The sequence below is a fragment of the Eleginops maclovinus genome, chromosome 19 (genome assembly GCF_036324505.1).
Source record: "Eleginops maclovinus isolate JMC-PN-2008 ecotype Puerto Natales chromosome 19, JC_Emac_rtc_rv5, whole genome shotgun sequence".
NCBI lineage: Eukaryota > Metazoa > Chordata > Actinopteri > Perciformes > Eleginopidae > Eleginops > Eleginops maclovinus.
Genome location: NC_086367.1, coordinates 20862538 through 20887487, shown reverse-complemented (window position 1 = coordinate 20887487; position 24950 = coordinate 20862538). Strand labels below are relative to the sequence as shown.

The window sequence follows — 24950 nt, the reverse complement described above, 5'->3', positions numbered from 1 at the left end:
AGTTACTTTGCTGATTTGGAATGATGATGTGAAATATAATCAACATTTAAATAAGTTACATCTAGAGTAAATACACAAGCTACCCTTCAGTATACAATGGAATTAAAACTAGCTCCACCTTTATCAGCTGTGATAAACAACTTAATGCATCAATCATTTTAATCAAATATATATTCTAAAATGGGCCAATCAGCAGGATGAGTACTTTTACTTTTGGTACTTTAAGTATATTTTGATGGTAATACTTTTGTATTTTTCTTGAGTAACATGTTGAATACAGGACTTTTACTTTTAACTTTACGAGTATCCCTACACTGTGGGATTTCTACTTATCGTTAAGTACAATATGACTAGTTATTCCACCTCTAGTTATACTTTTCTCAATTGATATTCTTTTTTCTTTTTATCATTATGTTTAATACATGTCTGCAATACCTAGGTATATTTGAACGTTTTTTAAAATAAAGAAAGACATGCTTAAAGTTATCAATATAAGGGAGTTGTAGCCATTCTGCAAGGTTAACTAGAACGATAAATCATAATCAGTGGTGGAAGTTTTTATAAAAATAAAATGTATTACTTATACTCTTTATTGTGAAAGGACAAAAGGAAGTATTTTGTCTGGTTTGACGCATACTCCTATTCTCTCCTCTGATTGGCTGACGGCGTGACGCTGTACGTGCGTAGGCGCTTCCTCAACTTGACTGAGCAGAAACAGCAAAATAGAAGATGGTGAGTATGAAATGGCGAAAAGGCCACAATTTGCTACATTTTAAGCCACCGTCTCGATAATGATTACTTCTTGGACACTTCGTCGACATGCGTACATCAACATCATGTTGTTGGCGTGCCTTAACAGTCTGAAATGAAGGGTTTATTTAAAGGAAGCTTCATTGCGAGATGGATCTACGATCACATGACAGCTGAGCAGTTTAGTCCCCCCAAAAAATTCACTGCAAAAAGCTGCAAGCACCCTAAAAGTCACTCATTTCATATGCATTGGGGTCTTCTAAGTTTGTTTTGTTTGTTCATCATCCATTCTTACTATCTGTATAATTGATATCATGGCAATTTTTACTTTTTCTTGAATGCTAGCTGGGCTAACAGGCTAACAGCCACTTTATCTTATGGGGCACTTTCCCTGTGAAGCAATAATGATGTTATCACTCGGATTTCAACTTGCATCTTAACTGTGACTTATTTCTTAAGGTAGGCTTAACTAGTTCGACAAACCTGTTTTTGCACCAGGACTAAGGCTAAATTATTCATTCATTCAGATGCAGTTTAAGTCCAGGTAGTAGGTTTATTAGAACCAGTGGTGGAACAAGTATTCAGATCCTTTACTTGCTTAAAAACAGTAACAATACCAAACTGTGGAAGTACTCAACCCCAAGTAAAAGTATTATGTTCAAAATCATAGTGAAGTAAAAGTATGCAATGAGCAAAATATATGAAAGTAAAAAGAGTCATTGTGCATTCAAATGTTTCCTGCCAGTGTTTTAATGATTATATTTGGTGATTTTGGATACAACAAGCTTTACGTTGCATTTCACTGCTGTAAATGTTCGGCTTCATTTACCTCCTTTATATATATTAAGATAGTTTACAGCAGTAAGTAAGTACAGCAATGCATCATATTCTACACAATTGTCATATGTTAGCAATGTATCTGTTAAAAGTGAGTTTCTGAAAATCAGCCCAGTTTTCATCTTTGTGAAGAAGTGTGATCTTTTTCTCAACGACGAATCCTTCAGTTTATCATAAATACTCAAAGTTAAAACTTATTGACAATATGTGGCTTTCTCTGAACAAAAAGGCGTTTAAAGACTGCAATCAGAAAAAGCTACTAAAGCTCTACTTCTAGTACGTAGTGAAGTGGAAGTCACATTAAAATAGAAATACTGAAGTACATGTACCTCAAACATGTACCTCAAACATGTACTTGAGTAAATGTGTGTAGTTGCATTCCACAACTGATCACCATTGATTATCACTCAATTCTAGTCAGCACTTTGATTTGCTTCCCCACATGATTTTGCTCACATCACATGATTTTGCTGAAATGTATACATGTTCTTTGTCACGATCACTAACCATCAACCATTAACCATCGATTCCACCACATTTTCGTCTCACTTCTCAGATTTTGTTTTTGAATGATTAATATCTTATTCCATTCTCTATATCATTTCTAATTTAAGTTTTTCTTGTCCCAACTCTTTCTTCTCTTTTGTTTTTCTTATGTTGTTACCTTTGATCATGCCTCATGTCATTCTCTCCGTGCACATCCTGCCTTCCTCCCTATCTCACCCACTCTCCTCCTCTCATTGCCTGTCTCCAATCAACCAGTCTGGTCACCGGGTAAGTGCCCTCGCTTTGTGTTGGGTCCCTGTTTTTCTGCTCACTTTTCTGCCTGCCACACTAACATTAGGGTTGAGTTTTGCACAGCTGGGGGGGGGGTCTGTTGTTTCTGCTGCTTATTCAGCAACTGCTCTCCTGGGATATGCTGCTCGGCAGGCTATGATGCTTTGATTACACCTGCTCTCAGCTGTTCTCCTAAACGAGTAATAAGTTATAACTCATTAAAACAAAACAGTCTAAAAATAATTCAAAGTAGGAAACCTAAAGCTCTCGTATTAAATGTCTAAAACCAGTATAAAAATCTACATGTAATTCTCACAAGGCGCTGTTTACTTCCTGACCCCCTAACAGTACTGTATGGGATAGAAAAGTAAATGACATTTTTGGGAGAACTTTTCTTCTTCTTCAGAAATATATCTTCAATCAATGTTATGCTTAGTTGCTCAAATACCACATAAAGCTAATACAGCTAAATTGTGTTGAGGTATCAAATGAATCACCCTGTAATGTTGTTTGATTAAAGCAAACAATATATATATTATATTATTTTGAATTGTAATTTAAGGTGTAAAAAAAACTGTAGAGAAAATAAAATGGCTTTATTCTGAGTCATGTTTTATTAGTTTAAATGCCATCCTTATAAATAAAGCACTTAAAAATAAATATATATAATATGACTCAGACAGGCTTTAAGGTCATGTTGCTGAACATGTTTTACAACCCTAAATGACTCCTCTTTTAGGCGTCCTTACTCGTGACTCATCTATTTAATAACAGGATTTCTACTTTGTTCCATGAACACATTTTTAGCCAGTTTTTGTTGAGGAAATCCAATCAGGACTGGTTCCTGTTTTTCATCCAACGTGAATGTAAGTGTGATGCAGCACCCACACCTTTTAGTCATCCAAACTAAATTACTACATACTGTGTGAAGTGAGATAAACATTTCTATAACTGTTCATCGAAGTTGTCCCATGCTAGCTTAATAAACATGAAGAGCATTTATCTGCCGCTCCGTTGAGTTAAAAGGTTGTGAAATTGTTTTATGTTTTTGTACAATCATTCATCTTTGTTGGTGTTTGATTCCTATAGACTCTTTGTGTTGTGTGAAAACACAATTATCTCGCTCTCATGCCCTACATCTGTTATTGACTGTGTGAAATCCATCTGTACTGATTCAATCTATATTTTTCCAATCCATTTGGGCTGTGGTTTTTCAGATTCTTCACAACACAGTTGGATTTCAGACACTTAATAAACCAAGCTTATCACTGACACAAATGTTGCTTATTTACAAGCTTGAGTTTCATGAACGAAGCCTTTTTATCCTCTTCTGAATTATTCTGGAGAGGGTTGTTGTTTAAGGTGAAATAACAGTGAAGGGGACAGTGTTTTTGTTGTGTCAATATATGAGAAAACTCTACAATTACTCACTTAGAAGTAAAGTCGTTGTGGTGGATCTCGACTAGCGGCATTCCACAGGGCTCTCCGATGTTAAGATGCTACATCCCACAACCTGAATTCTCCCTCATTGGTGTGTGTGTGTGTGTGTGTGTGTGTGTGTGTGTGTGTCTGTGTCTGTGTCTGTGTCTGTGTCTGTGTCTGTGTCTGTGTGTCTGTGTTCCATGCTGTCAGTTGGTCCTGGTGTTAGGTGACCTGCACATCCCCCACCGGTGCAACACCCTGCCAGCCAAGTTCAAGAAGCTGTTGGTCCCGGGGAAGATCCAGCACATCCTCTGCACGGGAAACCTCTGCACCAAGGAGAGCTATGACTACCTGAAGACCCTCGCTGGAGACGTCCACATAGTCAGGGGAGACTTTGACGAGGTATGTTTGAAGGCAAGGATAAGAGAAAACACGGCAATTATCATGACACGAAAGGACTCAGGCTAAGGGATTGATTCATTAAACTAAATTGATTCACCTGTGGGAATGGGTGCATGATTGAGTCTTCAGATAGTGTGAGAGAAACTCCCTCTGGTGGAAACCTTAGGATTTTAGCCTTTGCAGACCATTTACATGCACAAAAACCTATGTAACACACTATAAGATAGGGAAAACCTCCAAAGCATAATAGGGCTCCTTACCGGAATGTGTTGGGGGTTTGACATTGTTCTTCAAAGTCCAGCCAAATTATTATTTTTCAGTTTATTCCAATACAGGTTTTGAACTGAGGGTACAGTTGAAAAAAAAGCCGTCATTTATACAACTGAATATTAAACAGCAAGAAGGAAATGAAATGGATATCCTGCTGGTGCTAAAGACTAATTGCCGTGTAATGAAACTGTAATTGCTCCCTTCTCACAAATTAAGTTATAGTTCACCATTTTTAGAAACGCATTGATAAACAGACAATACAGTAATAACAGCAGCAGGTTTCATTTCACAGCTAAACCTGTGCACTCATGACAGTTTTGAGTGGTAAATCACTATAAAGTATATCATTAAATGAAAGCACTGTGATTAAACCCTTTATTCTTTCATCTCAGAACCTGAACTACCCGGAGCAGAAGGTGGTGACGGTGGGTCAGTTTAAGATCGGTCTAATCCACGGCCACCAGGTGATCCCGTGGGGCGACATGGCCAGTCTGGCGCTGCTCCAGAGACAGCTGGACGTCGACATCCTCATCTCCGGGCACACACACAAGTTCGAGGCGTTCGAGAACGAAAACAAGTTCTACATCAACCCTGGTTCGGCCACAGGAGCCTACAGCGCACTGGAAAGGTAGAGGATTCATTACAGGGAGTAAACAGCACCTCACAATGTGGCGACATACTAAAATCCCCTGCTCAGTGGTGGAATCTCACTAGTACTTAGGTACGATTTCTACTTACTTTGACTTAACTTGAGTATTTCAGTTTTATGCTACTATATCGCACTTAAATTGATTGGGGCTTTTTTCATTACATTTTTTGACAACAGTAATTACTTTGCAGATTTAATACATTTTAATTATTAATTTAACTTACTTATAATGATTATAATAATACAAAAAAAATAACAATACTACCGCTACTACTTACATAAATATGAAATAAATAATACAACTAATTAAAATAAATACATAATAGTAATAATAATATAAATACCGCTTCTACTAACACAAGTAATACAAATAAATAAAAGCTGTTTTCCATCACCGGTGCTGCATAGTGTAGAAAACAGAATAGAATAGAATGAATTTGTTGATCCCAATTTGGGAAATTTTGATGTAAAAGTACACTTAACAACTATGACGTCAATCTATTTTACTTTCTATAAAAATAGATAGATTTTCTCAGAAGATATATCGCTACAGACTTTCATTACGCTGACGATGTCCTCCAGTGTGACTCTCAGTACAACAGGTGTAACAGTGGAAACCCGACTGACTATAATTACACGCAGTCAGGAAAAGCTTTGACCTTAAACACATCTTGCTCTCTCCTTACAGCAACATCATCCCCTCTTTTGTATTAATGGACATCCAGGCGTCTACAGTGGTGACGTACGTTTATCAGCTGATCGGCGACGACGTCAAGGTGGAGAGAATCGAGTATAAGAAATCTTAAAGGTGGAGGAGGAGGAGGAGGAGGCGTTGGGTTTAGCGTGGCTCAGTGTATCGTTTCATTCCTTTCCACCAGGGGGCAGCATCTCCCCTGCAGTCACCACAATGTTAATGCTGTAACAAACTGTTCAGTAACTCTAAAAGAAGAATATGTATTATATTGTTTATACGTCATCAGCATTTGCTTGTATCCCAGCTGTCATTTGGTAACTGTAGAGAATGCAATAATGTCACATTTGTTTTCAAAAGAATTATTCGGTGCCATTTATCTTTTGTTTTGTCAATTTTTCACCCCCGTCATAACCAACAGGCCTTTAGCTTCATGTAGTCGACCTTTATGTCAATCATTTATTTCCCACAATAAAGATCTAATTTCACTCCACCTGTTGTTTTGACTTTAATAATACTGAAGGAAATGTGAGCCGGTCATTTATTTAGCAAGTCAAGTAAATCTTGCATAGACTGGCAATGTCTCAAACAATTATTCACTCTTTTTAAACAAGAGTATTAATATATAACATTAATACAAATATTTTAATTGCCATTAATGTTTAAACCGGTATGACTAATCATTATACAAGGTAGTGTTGCACTGTTATAGCATATACATGGAGAAGTTACTGATTTACGGCCCACTTATAAACAATATAATGTTTAATATTTGGGTTTGGAGGAAGGTTTCATGCACATTCAAGAAAAAAGGACTAAATCTAAGTAAAGTGCTTGAAGTTGCAAGTTATTTGACTAAATTACTAACAAACCTGACTAGTCAACCCTCTTCTAATAACAAGAGAAGCGTGACTGTCATCAGGGTAATATATTACACAATACTTATGTTGTAATATATTGCATCACTTATTGAAGAAGAAGGGAAAGAGCTGAAGGGGAAACCCAGATTGATTGTTATTGTTCCTTTTGGTTAAAATTGAGAGATGCACTTCCTTTTTATTTAGATGAACAGGTTTCCCAAAAGTCCCCAAATTGTTTTTAAGCTCACAGTGGACTGAAAGAATGTGGACTTCAAACATTTCATTACGACACTGTGAGCATTACTCTGCTGCTAACACACCCTCCACTCCTCCAGTGTTTGTCTTTTCATCAGATTTAGGAACTTGACTGCAGGGATTACATACAAGAGAATAAGTAATAGTGAACACTGATGTTTGATGATGTCTATGGTACCTAATGGTATAATAGAGCCCCGTAAATGTAATTAAATGTGCACTTAACCTGATCAAAAATATAATGAAACGTGTTGTAAAAAAGTATGCTTCTTTTCAGAATCACATTCAAGTATTCAAGAGTAAAACACACAGTTAGGGTCATGTTAGCATACTGGAAAAAGAAACATTAGACACTGATTTCTGGGAAATGTTTAACTTTATCCAGAGTTTGACCTTCAAACCACACGGAAACTGGTGTGTTGTTATCAGCCAAATATGCATTAAACTAAAATCCCTGTGCCTATCAGATTGGGAAAATGAGCCCGTGTACACACATGGTTATTGCATTATAAACAGGGTGGATCTTATATTAGATACCATCGGGGGTTATTACATTTTTGGGTGTCTTCCATTTATTTATTGAGCTGCTATTGTGCAACATACTGTCTCTAAATGGCTTCAGTGCAATGTAATTAAAGCGTTTTCTGTAAATACTGCGGTTTGCTTTAGATACTCCTTCAATTGTCTCCAAAGAGTTCCATGATCATATTTCACAAACTCAAGAACTGATCAAGTGATTTCCTGGAAACACAGAGAACGTTGTCACTCCTGTGCCTTTGGGAGGGGGGGCGCCAAAGCACAAATCCACCTGGTGCAGTGTAACAACAAAGCAGCAAATTGAGCTGCTACTCAAAGTGTTTTTATTCAGTTGTCTCCCTTTATATAAGAAGATCAACACTTTTGGCCTCATGTATGATTAGCCTAGAGGTTTGTTGACCTCTGGGAGAATATTCTCAGGTTTTAGCTCCACAAAATGTTACTGTGACACCTCACAATCTCAATATTAATCTCACAAATCTGAGACAGAGCTGCCAACATACACGATTTTGGCGTAGCAGATACGATTTCCAGGCCCTAATTACGCCGCTACGCTTGACTTGAACAGAGCTGCCAACATACACGATTTTGGCGTAGCAGATACGATTTCCAGGCCCTAATTACGCCGCTACGCTTGACTTGAATATCCTACGCATTACCCAACAAATCGAAAAATGAATCGTGTAGCTGGCAGCCTCGTGCCTGTGTTGACATCCAACCAGCCCTAAAGCTCACATATAAGCCGTTTTATGATTCGTCCCTTGCGTTGACAAAGAGCCAATAGGATCGGCTGTACTTCTTTTTTGTAATACCCTCACTACAGTTACCAGGATGCTATGCTGTTTTGGCTCCCGCTGTTGATGAAGAATTCTATTCATGTAGACCAGTGCCGTGCGGTGAGCTCGTAGCTGGCTTTCAGAGTCAGATATGTGAAAAATATGTGAAGTCAATAGAGTTTATTAAAACATAATTCAATTGGCAGCTTGCACATTGACTACTGGTTGTTTTTCATATTTTATCTCAGCATTCTTCACACACACCTATGATAGGTACAACGAGTTGGCAGTTGGTAGCTAGAGAACTCGTGTTAATAACTGGTAGGCTAATATATTATTTCATGCGAAGATGCACAGGCACCCTGAGGATTTTTACCTTTACCCATTGAAATACAATGAGTTAAATCGGGGAAACTATAACATCAGCTCGATAACTAGCTATCATTACATGCGAATTGAACGCTTCCATTTAAATCGTTTAGGTTATTTAAGTCTCTTGAGCTAGCTAGCATAGCAACTAGATAACTATAGTAACCAAAAAACACAACTTTAGCTGCACAGTTTAATTTCTCAAACTCAGCTCACCAATACATTAAAAAAAAAGATCGTTGGGTTCAAAGTGATCACAACGACGTTGTATGATGTTAAATGGATGACAGACATTAAACAATCCCCTCGGAAACACTCGGATATCAATGTAATCTTGGCTAATAATTAAACGTACTGGTGGCTTTCCATTCGTCTGCATTTGCATTGTTGTATTTTGTGGCAGATTCATCGGGGTAAATCATTATGGTTACATACTGTTACATATATATATCGGGGTAAAATCCATCAAGCATCTTTGTAACACAGCAGGGAGGCATTATACAGGAGGGAATATTTCCTCACTTGCATCTTTGTTACAGAGCAGGGAGGCATTATACAGGAGGTGCTAATTTCTCACTAGCTCCGCTTTGTGAGGGATTGCTCAATCTGACGTGAGGCGCCGCTCTTTGCCTTACCCCGCTTGTCTCCTCTGCTCAGGTCACGAGCAAATTCAGCTATTTTGGTTATAAAATTATTTAAGATCATTGGAATCATACAAAAATTACATTTATAGCACAGATAAGTAGAACATATTAATATATGGGTTTTTTTCATTATATAATTTAACATATGTGTTGTGTTTTTATTATCTTAATTTCTAATGGACCAATGATAATTCGTGAATACACTATGCACGCGAAATCGCGGAGCGAGCTGTCAGTTGAAGTCTATCAAAAATGGATGGTGAACGTACTTATCCTCCGCTGAAAAAGCGGCGAATTTCTGAACAGCGCTTCAAGCTAGAATATAACGCAGAATGGCCGACCATCACCCGGTCGAAGCTGGACGACTTCCACGCTTACTGTATGTTGTGTAAGACAGATTTTAGCGTGAGGCATGGGGGCCGACACGACGTTGAAAAGCACATCAGGACTGCTAAACACACGTCATACAAGGCGGCAGTGGAAGCTACAAGGCCCATCGCGGGCTTCTTTACGGTTGACAGTGACACCAGTGTCATAAATGCCGAAGTGCTCGCTGTGGACTTTCTGGTGGAACACAACATCCCGATCGCGGTGGCCGACCACATCGGGCCACTGGTGAAAAAGATGTTTCCGGACTCGAAAATCGCTGGTAAGGCTCAAATGACAAATAGCCTCAATTCATCTCAAGCATTCATAGGCATAGATTTATATCTGTATACTGTCACAATACACTCTACAATCTGTACAGACTATATAAAACAGTTACAGTACTGCCCTGGTTGATAATCTGATTTAAATCTTGCAAATTAATCATTGCTAATTTATAGCCTACTGATACTGTATCATTCTAATAAACATTTTTCATTTTATGTAAAGGTGAAAAAAAAATAGCCTAGGCCAACTTACTCTACAGAGGATTAATATCATGATTGTAATACTGCAATTCTGTGTAATCTAGAGTATAATCATGATAATACAATGCAATATTTTTGTGATTGCAATTGCAGGAAAGTATGGGTCTGGTCGCACAAAGAGCAGCGCCATTGTTGGAGCTCTTGCCAAGGAGGATGCGTCTGTGATCACGGAGGCAATGAGGACAGCTCCATACTCCCTAGCCACGGATGGGAGCACTGACTATGGAGACTGTAAGCTGTATCCTCTTGTTGTGAAGTACTTTGATCGAGGACTTGGGCGTGTTCTGACAGTACTCCTATCTTTGCCAGAGTGTCATGAGGCATCTACTGGGCAGAACATATTCAAACTCATTGACAATGAACTTGAGAAACGTAGCATATCCTGGGACAACTGCATGAGTTTTGGGGCAGATAATGCCATGGTGATGCAGGGACTCAAAGCTGGCACGGCAGGCTACATCAACAAAAAAAACAGTGCAGTATATGTGCTGGGATGCCCGTGCCATCTAATTCATCTAGCTGCAGAAAAAGCTGCTGCTCAGCTTCCAGTGTCCATTGAAGAGCTGCTGGTGGACATATACTTCTACCTAGACAAATCCAGCAAGAGGAAACAGGGACTGAAGAAATTTCAGGATCTGTGTGGAGTGGAAATGAGAAAGATTGTTAAACATGTAAGTACGAGGTGGCTCTCTTTAGATAAATGCATCGCCAGGTTGTTGCAGCAGTGGCCTGCATTGCTGCAATACTTTGAGTCAGAAAAGTCTGGGCACAGCAGCAAGGACAAGACCACGCAGAGCAGTAGCTAGGACAAGACCACGCAGAGCAGCAGCAAGGACAAGACCACGCAGAGCAGCAGCAAGGACAAGTCCACCCACAGTGTTAGCAAGGACACATCAACCCACAGTAGCGGCAGCAAGGACAATTCTCAGTTTGATTTGGCAGGCTATCTCTTTCGCCAACAAAACCTAGCCAAATTCTGTCAGGGAAAGAAAACACCAGCAGCTGCAACCACACAGCCCAATACTGCAACGGCAAAGCCCAAGACATCTAGCGCTGCACCCACTCGGCCCAAGACATCTAGCACTGCACCCACTCAGCCCAAGACATCTAGCGCTGCACACACTCAGCCCAAGACATCTACCACTACACCCACTCAGCCCAAAACATCTAGCACTGCACCCACTCAGCCCAAGACATCTAGCACTGCACCCACTCAGCCCAATACATCTAGCACTGGAGCCACTCAGCCCAAGACAGGGGCACAACAGAGAGTGCAGAGGGCATGTCAACATCTGCAGGACCCAACATTCCATCTTTACTGCTACTTTCTAAGTGCGGTCCTGCCGATATTTGATGAGGCCAACACTCTGCTGCAGCTAGACAAACCCTGCATACAAATACTACACAGGACTTTGACCACACAGCTGAAGAATCTCTTGAACCGATTTGTGAAGCCTCAGGTGATCAATGCAGCTGCTAAGGTTCACCAGGTACCATTCAGGGAACCAAGCAACCAGAAGAGCAATGAGACCTTGTTCATTGGGCAAAACACCAGAGACTTCATAAGAGATCACCCTGAGCTTGAGGAGCTGCAGCTTGCCCAGGTCTTCAGCGCTGTGCGGGCATTCTACATGAAGGCTGTTGAGTACATGGTGAAGAAGTTTCCCTATGATTACCCAGTGATAAGGAATGCTTCTGTGGCTGACATGTCTGCACGGGACAGCGCAGACTTCAATTCTGTGAGGTACTTCACAGGCAGATTCCCCTGCTTGAAGATGAGTGCTGAGGAGATGGACAAGCTTGAGGGTCAATTCATGACCTACCAAACCGATGCTCTGCCAGAAAGCATCACCAGCTGTGACAGACCAGACACACAGTGGCACCTGATGAGTCAGCTGAAGGATGGAAATGGCCATCTCAAGTACCCTTTACTCTGCAAGGTAATGCTGGCTATCCTCTGCATCTTCCATTCCAATGCAGACTGCGAACGCATCTTCAGTCTTGTCACAAAAAACAGAACGGAGTTCAGACCTAGTATGGGAATGGAGACCCTGAGTAACCTCATTACCCACAAACAATTCATGGTGGCAAAGGGGTCTGTCTGCTACAAGCAGGCGTACTCCAAGACAACTCTTGCCAAGGCCAAGTCAGCAACCTATGACCATCTAAAGTGAGAGGTTGATGAGATGGTCATGTCACAGCCAAAGGTTCCCTTGAGTTGAACTCTGTTCTAAAAAAAGGCTGTGTAAAGGTTTTTCATGTGTTATTGTTCAGTATTGTTTCATGATGAATTCTGTTCGGTTAATAAAAATATTTTTGTTGTGTATGTTGGTGTTTAATTGTGTGCAACAGTACAGGGAAAAGGAGAAATTATACACGAAAAACATGTCCTAATATGACCTAGATTGCATCTCAGAGCATGTAAAGTCTCTGGCTTCTGATAAGATAAGATAACTTTTATTAATCCTGTAAGGGAATTGCACATGTTATAGCAGCAGGGTGATAGGAAAAGGAATAGGGAACTATATATACATACAATTTACAGTAAAATAATAACAGTTGAATACAAAAGATAAATCGAAATAAGTAAAGTAAAAATGAAATAAGGGGGCATTCAGGGGGCTTCGGCGGACCTCGGACCCCCGGCTTTGAAAAAAAATTTGCCTCGCTCCGCTCGGCCTGCTACTATTTCCTAAAACACAATGTTGGCAGCTCTGCTGAGAGGGTGTCATCCTCCCACCCTTCCATAGAGAGGGAACTAAAACATTCACTCAGGAAATCATCTGGTCCTTCTTCCTCTTTGTCCTTCTCCAAAAGCCGGATCCTGGCCCCTGCAGCAAAAACAATAACATGTAACCAGCTCAACAGGTATGGTTCGACATACTTAGAAACAAGTATCAACATTTCAAGATTGAAGAAATGATGAGATGTGCTAAGGTAGTGCAAGTTACTTCAAGTAAAATGCAGGAATAAGTTAATATATATAAGCATGTAAAATAGAAAAATAAGGAACTGCACAGTAGGATCAAATACTGTCAGTACTGAGTACAAACTGACTTCAAAATTGTAAAGTTAAATTAAAATTACTACAAATTTAGAGCTGTGATTTAAAACAAGACCCTAATTGTGCCTTTACAAGTGACTAGAAATGATCAAGACCATTTCTCCGACTTACTTCCTGGACTTTTTCTTGTCAGTTTGGGAGGTTTGGTTTTACGTTTCTTCGTCTTGGTTGGTTTTGTAGCTGTTGTCTTGGAAAGCCTGCAGTGTTTATAAAACAGAGGAGGGCATAGTAATGTCGTATAATGTTAATTTCAGGACAGAAAAAGAGGAGATATCTTCACCTGAAAAGATTAAACCCGGTAAAGAACATTTAAATATTTTGTTCTACTTTTTATTTGAAATACACTTGTGTAAAATCTCCTTTAAATCATGTTTTATTGTATAAATGTCTGTGGTGTGTCACATTCACTGGCCCACCTGGCTTTTCTGTTCGAGGTTTTTGCAAGACAGGGTTTCCCAGAATTCCTTGCGCCACTTTTAATCTTCTTCCTGTGTTTCGCACTCAAATGAACTTCTGATGGATGTCTGTCTCTCTCCTCAGCCACAGAGGACACAACATGGCTGCCGTCTAAAACATCATATGTCATATGTGGATAGAAAGCAGATTTCTGATCATTTTTAGATAAAATAACTGTTGGTCCTGTGTCAAAGGTTTGTTTAATTGCATTATTACACAAACATGTTCAAGCAGCAGAATAAATAAGATTAGATGCAGAATAATTAATAGTTAAAGAAAAAAATACAGGGAGTACTCACATTGGACATAATAGCAATACCAGCACGGTACAAGAGGTAGTGTTGACTACTTCATGACTATTTTTGGTAAATACAAACCATGTGGTGTGTTTTTCTCACCTGCTGGTATGCACCTGTGCAGCACGTTCATGTAGTGCCGGGTGATCAGCTGACGGACGTGTGCCGGGCTGTAAGAGGCTGCCACGCTGTACAGATACTTCCTCTGAGCTGGAGACAGAGCTGCATGCTGAGAGAGGAACCGATGAGCAGAGATCAAGTTTCACTGCAGGGATTCACTTTCTATTACTTCCTCCTGCTGAATTCTACTCTAACAACCTAAAATTGCCTAATTTCCCACCAACACACTCCCCCCCCCCCCCCCCCCCCTCCATTGGACTCCTTTTTTTACTTCTAGAACATAATGACATCATTTTGTAACACTTGCGCTTCTGTTGGCTAGCGCTTCAACACATTGTACGTGATGGTCTAAGGGGCGGGACATCTCTAAGCGGTTGACCCATCACAAAAGAGCAGACTGGGCTCTGGTTTCAGACAGAGGGTGAAAAGAACTGCTGCTCCACAGGCAGTATGAGGAAAATAAAGAGGTTTTTGAACATCAAAGCATGGAGACATGTCCCAGTAGAGACACAACATACAAATATGAAACCTGAAAATGAGCAGAATCTGGAGATACTTACAGGTTGGGGAAGAAAATGTGTAATCTGAAAAGTAAAGCTGTTTAGAAGTTTAGATTATATCTCAGTGAATGTTCGTTTTACCTTCAGATGTGGGCCTGCGGTTAAGGATTTGGGGATTGTTATGGTTGTCTCACGTTGGTGTTGTGAATCACATGTTGCAGCCGGTGGGTTGATTTTCAGGCTGTAGTTGAGGTTCACACCGGCATCATTTAGTGCTGTTATCATGCAGCAGAAATGTGAATAAAAGATATGGGTTACCTGAGTTCATATCTATCCATAGAAGTCATGATGTCATTGTGGCGTTTCCACACGAGGCAAAAACAAAGGCTTGTACGTGGGTGTAGTTAAACTGCTCCTTGATAAAACAACACGAATGAGCTTTCCTCCTGTAACCGATCTGGTGTTAATTAGGTCGAGTTCAAGTGTAGGATTTCCCCTCTTTCTTTCCACAGATCTCGTTGTGTCCCAGATAGAAAACCTGCCTCTCAGGTTTCAAAGCAGACAGGATGCTAGACATAATTTTTTGAGGAGATAGAGCATGCACATCTGAAATCTGAGCCACACAGAAGCAGCTAAGCAGACAGAATACAATGAACTAAATAAAAAGCTGAGACATCATTTGGGTTTTCTCTTATTTCTCTGTTTTACTGCTGACTATAAAACTACTTTTTGTGGGAGTTTAACGTACCTATGTTTGATGCATCCATCCCAATACTGCTGCAACAGAAAGACATTCTCCGTGCATAAGACAACACAAGGGGTTAAAAAACAACAACAATAGCATATTTTGTTTAAGCATGCACTAGGATTAAATCATGACTTTACCTTTGCAAAGCTTCATCCTGATGCAGCCTGTGGCTCCTCTGACTGTCTGCAAATGATACTTGTTTTCTCATGCTGGGAGTGAAGTGTACTCTGAACAAGAAGCACTTGCAGCCAGGTAAAGAAATACATCCCTCCACACTGAAGTCCAAATAATTCAAGTAAACATGGTGTCTGTTCACACTGAAAACCTTTAAGGCAAGTGGGTGTTTCTTTCCCTCCAAAGCTCCAGCTTATTTGCTGAAACAAAAGAGAGAAAACAACAGTTTTGCAGTAAAATGTCCTGCATGCAATGCTCAAAAACATACTTTAATTCAGAGTTTGCGTGCTCCAGTTTCATTCCGATAAACATGCAAATCAAGTAAGCTGAAGACTTTAGTTCCTCAACGTGACAGAGAAGTTATGAAAAATGTATATGTTATTAAATGTTTCTGTCTGGTCAACCAATTTTATCCAGCAAAGAGTTTCTTTGAGTGTATTATTCCCGAATATATGACCTTGAAATCTTTTAAATAAGGTAAGTGGTTTCTTGAAATATTGTTGTCATGTTCATTGTTGTCAATAAATGAGGTTGGGACTATGTTTACATTTAAAACTAATACATTAAAGATATCATTTATAAAGTAGGCCCTTTGTTTTGCATCCAATACCTCTGCCAGCAAAAACATGACCTTCATATTTGGGAGGAAATGATATTGCGCAATATATACATGTTGGATTTTTAGGGAATAACCAGCTCTCCTGAATTTGGATAATGGATTTTTTTTCCTGATCTTGGATAATGGATTTGCTCTCCATGCTCCGTGTGTGTTTGTGAGAGAGATAGTGGAAATAATCCCCCAAAATTGATTTCTCTGGAGAGGAAAGTCCCGCCCACACATACTTAAACCAACTTCAGAGTTATCTGTCAAACACACTTTAGTCACACTGCAAATAACAAGGAAACGGAAACCTGGTTGATCCTTCTGTGTTTAATCTTTAATACGAAATGACCTCAACACAATAAATGTTACTCGGTCATCAAGAAGGATGTCTGCACAATAAAATATGAAACTGGAAATGTAGGCTCCACATTCAGTTTATCTTTGGATGCCTTTCATTTTCATAGCAATGTGCTATCAGAAAAGTGAAGTATTGTTATGACTCATTTGTAGTTTGCAGGAGGCTTGACAATGACTTTGGTTTCCGTGTTTCCTTTTCAATCATAGTATTTCATCACGTCGCTGTAAACAAAAGTTGGGTTTGTTGTTGTTCTCGTTGGTGTGAACCAAGACAAAGCTGTCCTTATTTACATAAGGTTACGTAACCTTTTCAAATCCAACTGTTTATCAAGAACTTTCTATGTTAAATAATTTGAGTTGATTACTTATAAATGTTTCCCAAAAATGCATAAACCAGAGAATGCTGTTTTGTAGTTTTCATGTTCAACAATCACTATATTAACATTATTATCACAATATAATAAATCATTATATAATCATAAAAATACCACAACACAAGTGGTTATAATAATAACCACTTTTATACAAAAGGATAACTAAACCATAATTATTATTATTTATTATTAATTATAATAGTCTAGTTTTTTATTTTGTAGGAGTGTTTTTATTATTATTATTATTATTATTATTATTATTATTATTATTATTATTATTATTATTATTATTATTATTATTATTATTATTATTAGTGTTAATAATATACATTTTTATGATTATTCATTTCAGTTGTAGTGGTATTATTATTTCTTTGATATTTATTATTATTTAATTATTTGTATTATTATTATTATTATTATTATTATTATTATTATTATTATTATTATTATTATTATTAGTGTTAATAATATATATTTTTTATGATTATTCATTTCAGTTGTCGTGGTATTATTATTTCTTTGATATTTATTATTATTTAATTATTTGTATTATTATTATTAGTTAACTATTTATATTTTCTAATTATTTTATTACCATTATTTATTTATTTTCATTTATGTGTGCTTGTGATTTAAAAGAATGAGAAGTATTAGCAGAATTAGCAGAAGTAGTTTGACTAACTTTCTCTCATCTGGCTGGAACCAGCTACAGAGAGGGGAAAGTGAAAGTGCAGTGGATGAGGTGAGGGAAAACCCCTAACACTTTCTCTCCTTTATAAAAATAACTCTGGAGCTGCACACTCAGAAAAAGGCTCGGTCCTGAGTGAGAGAGTGATACACCTCAATGTTGCTGCGTGGAGGCACAACCTTTGCAAACCCATTGAAACGGGAGATGAATAAATTCAAGGCATTTGTGGGGAAGAGGAAACCTTGCAGGGGAGACTGCACGAGGCCTTTAATAGAGAATAACAACGACATACAACACGGTAAGACTCCTTTTGGATCATGAGTTTGATCTTTTACATTGAGACTATAAATAGCATCTTCTACTGTACTGCCTCTGTCGTGGTAGTAGAGTGTTTTTTTACTCCAGCTTGAAATAAGACCTTGAACTCAATGACAAAAGAAGTACTCATAAGTGTATTTAAGGTACGGTAGCAATACTGCATTGTTCAAATACTTTGTTCCAAGGAAAAGTGTTGCATTCAAGTAACAAGCAACAAATATACTGAAAGTACCTTAAGTAATGTAAATAGGGTATTTACTTAAAGGTGAAGATCATTTTACCTTATAAACTGCTGGGTCACTTGACATATATCATGATTATAATCTATATATATATAAAAAAAGGGAAGTTTTGGAGTACTTGATCAAAATACATGTGGAAATATTCAAGGAAAGTAGAAACATTACCTCAAATTGGCTTTTTCTCTACAGCACATAAGTAAATAAAACAAAGAAATCTATATTTAAGTGTTTTTAGATTTAAGAAAAAGGATATATAACCAGTAAAAACTCTTCAAAGCAATGTAAAAGTGGAGGAAAATCAAAGTGTTGGATCAGTTTCAAGGAAGCCTTATATCAGAGCTGATCAAACTGCTGCTGGTGTTACTATCTGGGATTCCCCGGGAACCTAAACAAATAGGTGACGTAAATTACCCTTGAGGAGAGTCCAGCAGAGAGCAGAGTGAAGCAGCAGTTTGTGATCTAACTCAAACACACCTGCTCTTCACAAAACCTGTTATTCTGCTTTGTTGTTTTATTAGAAAGAGTAGTAGAGCAGCTAACTGATGTAATACTGCAGGTATTACAAACACAATAACTGATGTGACGCTTGATGGACAATCGGAGACTTGAGTTTTTACAATTTACATCTGAGGGCAGTGTCTGTAGTTGAATATATTTATAGCAGAAAATAGCAGCTCAATGTGCTACACAAAAGACATTAAAAGGGGCCCTATCATACTTTTGGGGGGTTTTCCCATTTCCTGTAGTGTGTAGTGTGCATGTAAATGGTCTGCAAAGAATAACATCCCTGTGTTTCCTCTCAGCTAAAATGTTTTGACTTGACATGTTTTCCACAGGATTGAAACAGGCACCATGTTCCAGGTATGATAACCCTTTGGTTCAGACTACCGTGAACATCCAAAAAGAACAAATCCTGCAGAGTGAGGAACAGATCACTTCTGAGGACCTCGCTGAACTTCTCCACGTGCCGCTTGAGGATGGATCTTGTTGCTCAACGCGCACTGAGCTCTCTGAGCATCTCTGCCTCGTACAAAGATCTGTGGTCAAACACTTCCCAAAGCCACCTCCAGATGTGGACCAGATCCTCCATCAGCACCTGGAGAATGTGCGGATGATAGTCTTTGAAGAGTTCGTGAGGCTGGGTCCCCTTCTGACACATATGGAGTTGATGGGATGTCTGATTGATTGCTACCATCGTGAGACATTTTCTCACCTCGATGATCTGCTGCAGAACGTCCAATCCTCCAAGAACTCTTTCCTGTTGATGAAATGGGTCCTACATACGTATCTGAGGTATCGTTCTCTACATTTTAATCCTTTGTATATCTATTTTTTCATGGAAATGAGGTTGACCCATCCTTGCAAATTGAAGAGAGTCGGTCCATGACGATAAAACGATTTTCTTTTTTTCGAAATGTTTGACTTAAAAATCACAGAATATTTTCGAGTACATTTTTTTTCTTGTTAATAGGACAATTAACAAGAAAAAAAATCAGTCTCAGAACACTATCACAATATAACTTCACTTTGCCGACCTTAAAACATTACAAATAACTTGTGGTGTACCAGGCCTTTACTTGAGGCCTAACCAGCTAGATATGATGCTTAAACCCACAGTCCTTGATCCACGTTTTCATGGGTTAATCAATGGTGAAATCAAATATTTGTGTGCCGCGTTCTGATGTCATTGTTTCACTCTCCCAGCTCGGAGCTGCTCTGTCATCCTGAACTTCAAGAAATGGATCCCATTAAAAAAGTCGACCTCCTGCTGTTCACCGAGTTTGTGGGAAAAGCAAAGGACAAACTGCTTGAAAATGTGAAGGTAAGAATACTGAATTATGTAAAGGCTCCTGTTGGGCTAGAGTGTGCATGCAAGGAGAGCGAGGCAGGACACAAAAACAGTGAAACCAAGGAAACTGATCAAACATACCATAGAGGCCACAAGGAACCAGGGCATCACAGGGAAATCAGACAGGACTGAAAGAAGGAAGACAGGAACAAAAACACTGAACCAACAGAGAGCCAAAGGGAAGACATGCTTATACAGAGGACTAGTCACTAAGACAAGACACAGCTGGGGGGCAGGGCATGCAAAAACACATGGAGTAACAGGTGAAAAGTATCAGGCAAGGCAAGTTCATTTATAAAGCACCTTTCAACACAAGGCAGTTCAAAGTGCTTTACAAAAATGAAAGACATTAAGAACGTTTAGAAATAGAGCAGTATAACACATTATAAAAAGGCTTTTAAAAACAGTCATTTAAGAGCAAAGATAATGAAATGAACACAACAGGTATAATGTACATCATTAAAAGTCACAGTGTAATGTTAGATAAGAACAGTTCAATTAAAAGCAGCGGCACAAAGAAATGTCTTCAGCCTGGATTTAAAAGTAGTAGGAGTTGCAGCGGACCTGCAGCGTTCTGGGTTCTAATAACCGAACGCTGCTTCTCCTTGTTTAGTTCTAATTCTGGGGACAGGAAGCTGACCCGTCCCAGAAGACCTGAGAGTTCTGGATGGTTCACAATGTAGCAGGATATCAGAAATGTATTTTGGGCCTAAACCATTCAATGCTTTATAAACCAGCAGCAGAACTTTGAAATCCAGTGGAAGCCAGTGTTCACTTCAGAACTGGAGTGATGTGATCCACTCTCTCAGTGTAAAGACTTCAGAACTGGAGTGATGTGATCCACTCTCTCAGTGTAAAGACTTCAGAACTGGAGTGATGTGATCCACTCTCTCAGTGTAAAGACTTCAGAACTGGAGTGATGTGATCCACTCTCTCAGTGTTAGTGAGGACTCCAGCAGCAGCGTTATGAATCAGACAATCAAACAGGCGGGAAAACACACAGACAGGAAGTAAATCAAGACAAGACAGTAGAAAATACATTTCAAAATAAAAAAGGAAATAAAGTAATTAGGCATTCATTTCTAAGTGCCACTAAAACCACACTGCTGAAAACGTCTGATGTTTATTCTGTGTTTCTATTGTTGCACAGAACGACGTCAAAGTGTCCCTGGAGAAGATCCTGCAGAATGAGAGGGGCAAAGAAACTGGAAAGATGAGCTGTATCTGGACACCATTCAGGTACCAGGAGTCTGTTGTGCATTGTTTTTATTTTTGATTAGATTTTCAATGTATTTGTTGAATAAAATCATGTTTTGTCTTTAAGTGCATTGATGCAATGCTCAAGGGGGGACGACAAATAAGCCAGAAACTGTCTGGCCGCGTGCAGGATGTCTGTTTCCAAGAGCTGCTGATTTTTCTGACAAAGTGAGAATAATTGATTTGTTCATTTACACATATTAACACCCAAACTTAAGCATGAATAACAACCATTGCTTTTATTTTTGCTTGGTAGGTACACCAATGAGCAGACTGAGATTCTGGACAAGAAAGCAAAAGTGGAAAAACCAGATATGAGAGATTTCTACAAGACTTTGAAGAACTGCAAAGAAATCAAGTAAGAGGGTCTTTAATATGTTCATTTTCAGGTTCATATCAGTATGTAGTGTCTCTCCTGGGACATGTGTCCATGCTTTAATGTTCAGGAAGCTCTTTATGTTTCTCATACTGCCTGTGCTGCAGCACCTCTTTTCACCCTCTGTCTGAAACCAGAGCCCAGCTGGCCGGCTCTGTTGTGATTGGTTAGAACCGCTTAGAGATGTCCCGCCCCTTAGCCTACCAGTACAATGTGTTGGAGCGCTAGCCAATAGAAGCGAGAGCGTTACACTGTGATGTCACGATTTTCAGGAAGTAATAATGAATTTTTCCTCTGATTTTTTCTCTCAGGCAGTACATCCAGACAAAGGACATCCAAACACCCCTTTCTAATGAAACCGTGGCTTTACTTGACAACATGGAGACTTTTACTTTGAAAGTCCTGAAGGAAATCACAGCTGGCATGGCAGAGGTAGCAGTTCAACTTAGTCACTGATATAATGTTTTACTACATATTTAAAGTGGATTATGATTCATGACTAAATCAAACAAACGTTGTTAAATTACAGAGGTACCTTCAGAAATACTTCAAATCTGAGAACAAGGAGTTTCTCCTCTTGATCCTGGAGGTGAAGCATCTTTTCTCAGAGCTGCAGGACTTCCAGGGCGTCCAAGAGGTAGGTTTTATTCTTGAATCTGTTGTATTTATTTTTTGACAGTTAACATTGACAGTGACAATCTGAAAAACATACTACTTCCTTTAGAGTATTTGTTTTTCAATGAGTTCAACAGTTATTCATCATTTCCGCTTAATTGGAAGGTGCTACGTCCATTATGTGTGCTGAGGAAAATGTCTAAAATCTATTGTGTATAATCAATGTATTGCAGGCTTTTGTTTCCTCATATGTTTGTGTGTTAATGCTTTTGTTCTTCTTTGTGTTTCTCAGAGAGTGGTGCACGAGGCCTACAAGCTCATCACCTACCTTTACCTCAAGCATTTTATCCAGAGAAGTGAGTGTAAACTGTTGAGGTGCTGGAGTCCTGATGTCGGCAGCACAGTCGTTCAAGATGCTAACATGCTCCAGCAAACCTTTTCAGAGCTGGTGAGTGCTCCTTACCATGTCTTAATGACGTTTATTCACCAGCAGCAGGATCAAATCTCCTCTGGTTACAGCGATAAACCCTGACCTGTGATGTTTCGTTTTAGGCTCCCAGTGTCAAACAGTGGCACCTCATGCTGCTCAAAGTCAAAGAGCTGTCCGAGTGTAAGTGCGTCGATGCAAAGAAGATCACAGTGGCTAGCATGCATCAGGCATATCACACATGGAGGTAAATCTTTCCAATGTTTTTTTCTGTCTTAATGCTGTCCAATAAAGTTGAAAGTCTGAAATTGGCCTTTCAATCATCAGTCACAATTTATTTCTTATTGGACACATTTTTAGTGAGCATCTTGTGGCCATCGGGGGAACTCCATCTCACTTACTCATCCTGCTATTTTATTTTAAATCACAGCGAGTTCATGGAGATCCTGCCCGCCCTGCTGCGATGGGTAGGTCTTTCTAAACGGGAGATTATGGAGCTGGAGGACATCCTTAAAGACCACACCGGCTATCAACCCAGAGCCAGATCTGTTTCTTGGTTCCTCTGTTTTTACTGTTGAAGGCTGCATGGCTCTACAAGAGGATCGACCGCAACAAGCAAAGACGACAGAGCTGAGTGTTCAAACACGTTCATGGACACTCCGTATAGTTGTCACTTCTCGAGGTTTTAAAACCTACTACACATAAGGGAAAGACACTACGTCTTTTGCAATCTTGTTTCCCAAAAGTTTGCGTTTTTGCAAACCGAGAAAATCTACACTGTATGTCAATGCAGAAATAATGCTCATATAGCTATCATGCACTGTCACTGAAGCTTAAGAGTTACGCTGGATAGGTTTACATGTTTAACTTTCCACAGAGTTAGCCAATTGTACGAAAGAAAGATGAGAGTTTTTGTACGATAGGCAATTATGATGATGCAATTATGGCTGATGTTGAGGCCGAATGAGGAAGGACAAGAAGGGAAGAATTGACCAACAAACAAAAAAAGAAAGAAATGTAGGGACAGAGGTCAATTACAAAAAGAAATCTAATTTCTGTTTGTTTACAGAATGGTTGCTACACAATATTTAACATCATTGTAAAAAGAAAATGCATCAGTTTGCCAGATTGAAATCACATGAAGGAGGTGCTCATGGGTAAAAACACTACCAGGTGTGTCCAAAAGAACAAGGAAATGGAAAAGTCAAATGTGGTTTTTGTGCAAAACACTAAGCGTCACACACTTTATGAAAGGGTGGGCGTTTTGTTAAGCTCTGACAATTAAACTAAAAGAACAAATAAGTTAAAGGCAGTCAAGAGAGGATTTTTGTTGTGAAGTTACAAAAATGACATCCAGATGTTCTGTTTCAAAGCACAACTGCACGTTTAGTCTATGTCCTTTTATTTCCATTAACGTCAAAGAAATGAAACTGCACTAAAAGAGATGCTGTCTCTCCGTTCATATGTTCATAATTTAATTGAATTATCATTTTGTATTATTATTATTTATTTATATAAACATATTTATATGTAACGACATCGCCCTAGTATCAATCAAACAGTTTTACACTTTATTGTTAAAAATATGTTCTGTTTTGGTACTTAAACCATTCTGATTTATATCAACTATCACATTTATTGTCAAACTTTTGTTTGAAACTCAAACTAAATGTTTTGAGAATGCATTCCATTTGACTCTTTTTGTGTGAGGTACAATTTATTTATTATTATTCAATTCCCTCTTTCTTCCTCGTATCTGATTTTTGGCTTGAATTGTTGAATTGTTGCAATACAATGTTAGGTACTGTATTCTCGTGGTGACGTTTTGTTAGAAACTTATAGTGTGGGTTACAGGGACAAACAAACTATATTTAATAAATACAAATCAAATCAAATTATTCAATGACAAGATGATTTGTGTGATGGTACCCGGTGCTTTTTGTGGGTTTTTTACTGTAAAAATAAAAAAAGAATGAAAGAAAAATACTTTGGTTGTGTGTTCATTGATTCCTCACTAGAGGGAGACTAACATCGACGTACAACAATGTGAATTTATGAAAGATTGTTGCTCTTCAACACAGACAGTGGTTCTCAATCTGTGGGTGGGACCCTTCAATGGGTCACAAGATAAATGAGAGGGGGTCACATGATTAATAGAGGAACAGGCATGAATTCCTTTCTACATCTAAAATAATTTCCCTAAACTACTCAGAAATCTTGTCCACAAAGGAGCCATCGACTGCACGCTCAAATGGACCAATGACTTTATGGCTATTTTGTTTTTTATATTTAATGATTTTGTAGACCAAATAAAATGTTTGGACAAACT

General features: G+C 38.7%; 4 protein-coding genes across 6 annotated transcripts; 3 read left to right on the top strand and 1 right to left on the bottom strand.

Annotated features, from left to right (window-relative positions):
• The first annotated feature begins 630 nt into the window (after positions 1-630).
• Positions 631-6291, top strand: vps29 (VPS29 retromer complex component). 2 transcript variants are annotated; one of them, XM_063908473.1, is made up of 4 exons: positions 631-732; positions 3997-4188; positions 4851-5086; positions 5796-6291. In XM_063908473.1, exons 1-4 carry the CDS (start codon positions 730-732, stop codon positions 5911-5913), a joined length of 549 nt encoding a protein of 182 aa, XP_063764543.1. In that variant the 5' UTR covers positions 631-729; the 3' UTR covers positions 5914-6291. The 2 variants fall into 2 exon arrangements, with proteins under 2 accessions (XP_063764543.1, XP_063764542.1); XM_063908472.1 differs by lacking the exon at positions 631-732 and adding an exon at positions 2069-2361.
• An 873-nt stretch (positions 6292-7164) lies between these two features.
• On the bottom strand, positions 7165-15545 carry LOC134881265 (protein FAM216A-like). Its single transcript, XM_063908474.1, has 8 exons — positions 15475-15545; positions 15338-15366; positions 14731-14864; positions 14072-14198; positions 13634-13784; positions 13329-13414; positions 12877-12984; positions 7165-7936 (listed from the first exon to the last, which is right to left on the bottom strand). Exons 1-8 carry the CDS (start codon positions 15543-15545, stop codon positions 7923-7925), a joined length of 720 nt encoding a protein of 239 aa, XP_063764544.1. The 3' UTR covers positions 7165-7922.
• Positions 9492-10965, top strand: LOC134881632 (zinc finger BED domain-containing protein 5-like). The gene is made up of 2 exons (XM_063909130.1): positions 9492-9888; positions 10247-10965. The coding sequence occupies exons 1-2, from the start codon at positions 9492-9494 to the stop codon at positions 10957-10959; spliced, it is 1110 nt and encodes a 369-aa protein (XP_063765200.1). The 3' UTR covers positions 10960-10965.
• Positions 15546-17606: 2061 nt separating the features above from the next.
• On the top strand, positions 17607-24585 carry LOC134881132 (uncharacterized). 2 transcript variants are annotated; one of them, XM_063908277.1, is made up of 9 exons: positions 19800-19919; positions 21097-21185; positions 21271-21371; positions 21460-21561; positions 21891-22011; positions 22109-22216; positions 22487-22642; positions 22747-22868; positions 23052-24585. In XM_063908277.1, the coding sequence occupies exons 3-9, from the start codon at positions 21283-21285 to the stop codon at positions 23197-23199; spliced, it is 846 nt and encodes a 281-aa protein (XP_063764347.1). In that variant the 5' UTR covers positions 19800-19919; positions 21097-21185; positions 21271-21282; the 3' UTR covers positions 23200-24585. The 2 variants fall into 2 exon arrangements, 1 of the variants encoding a protein (XP_063764347.1); XR_010168004.1 differs by lacking the exons at positions 22109-22216; positions 22487-22642; positions 22747-22868; positions 23052-24585 and adding exons at positions 17607-17835; positions 18934-19390 and having other exon boundaries at positions 19802-19919.
• Positions 24586-24950: the final 365 nt, after the last annotated feature.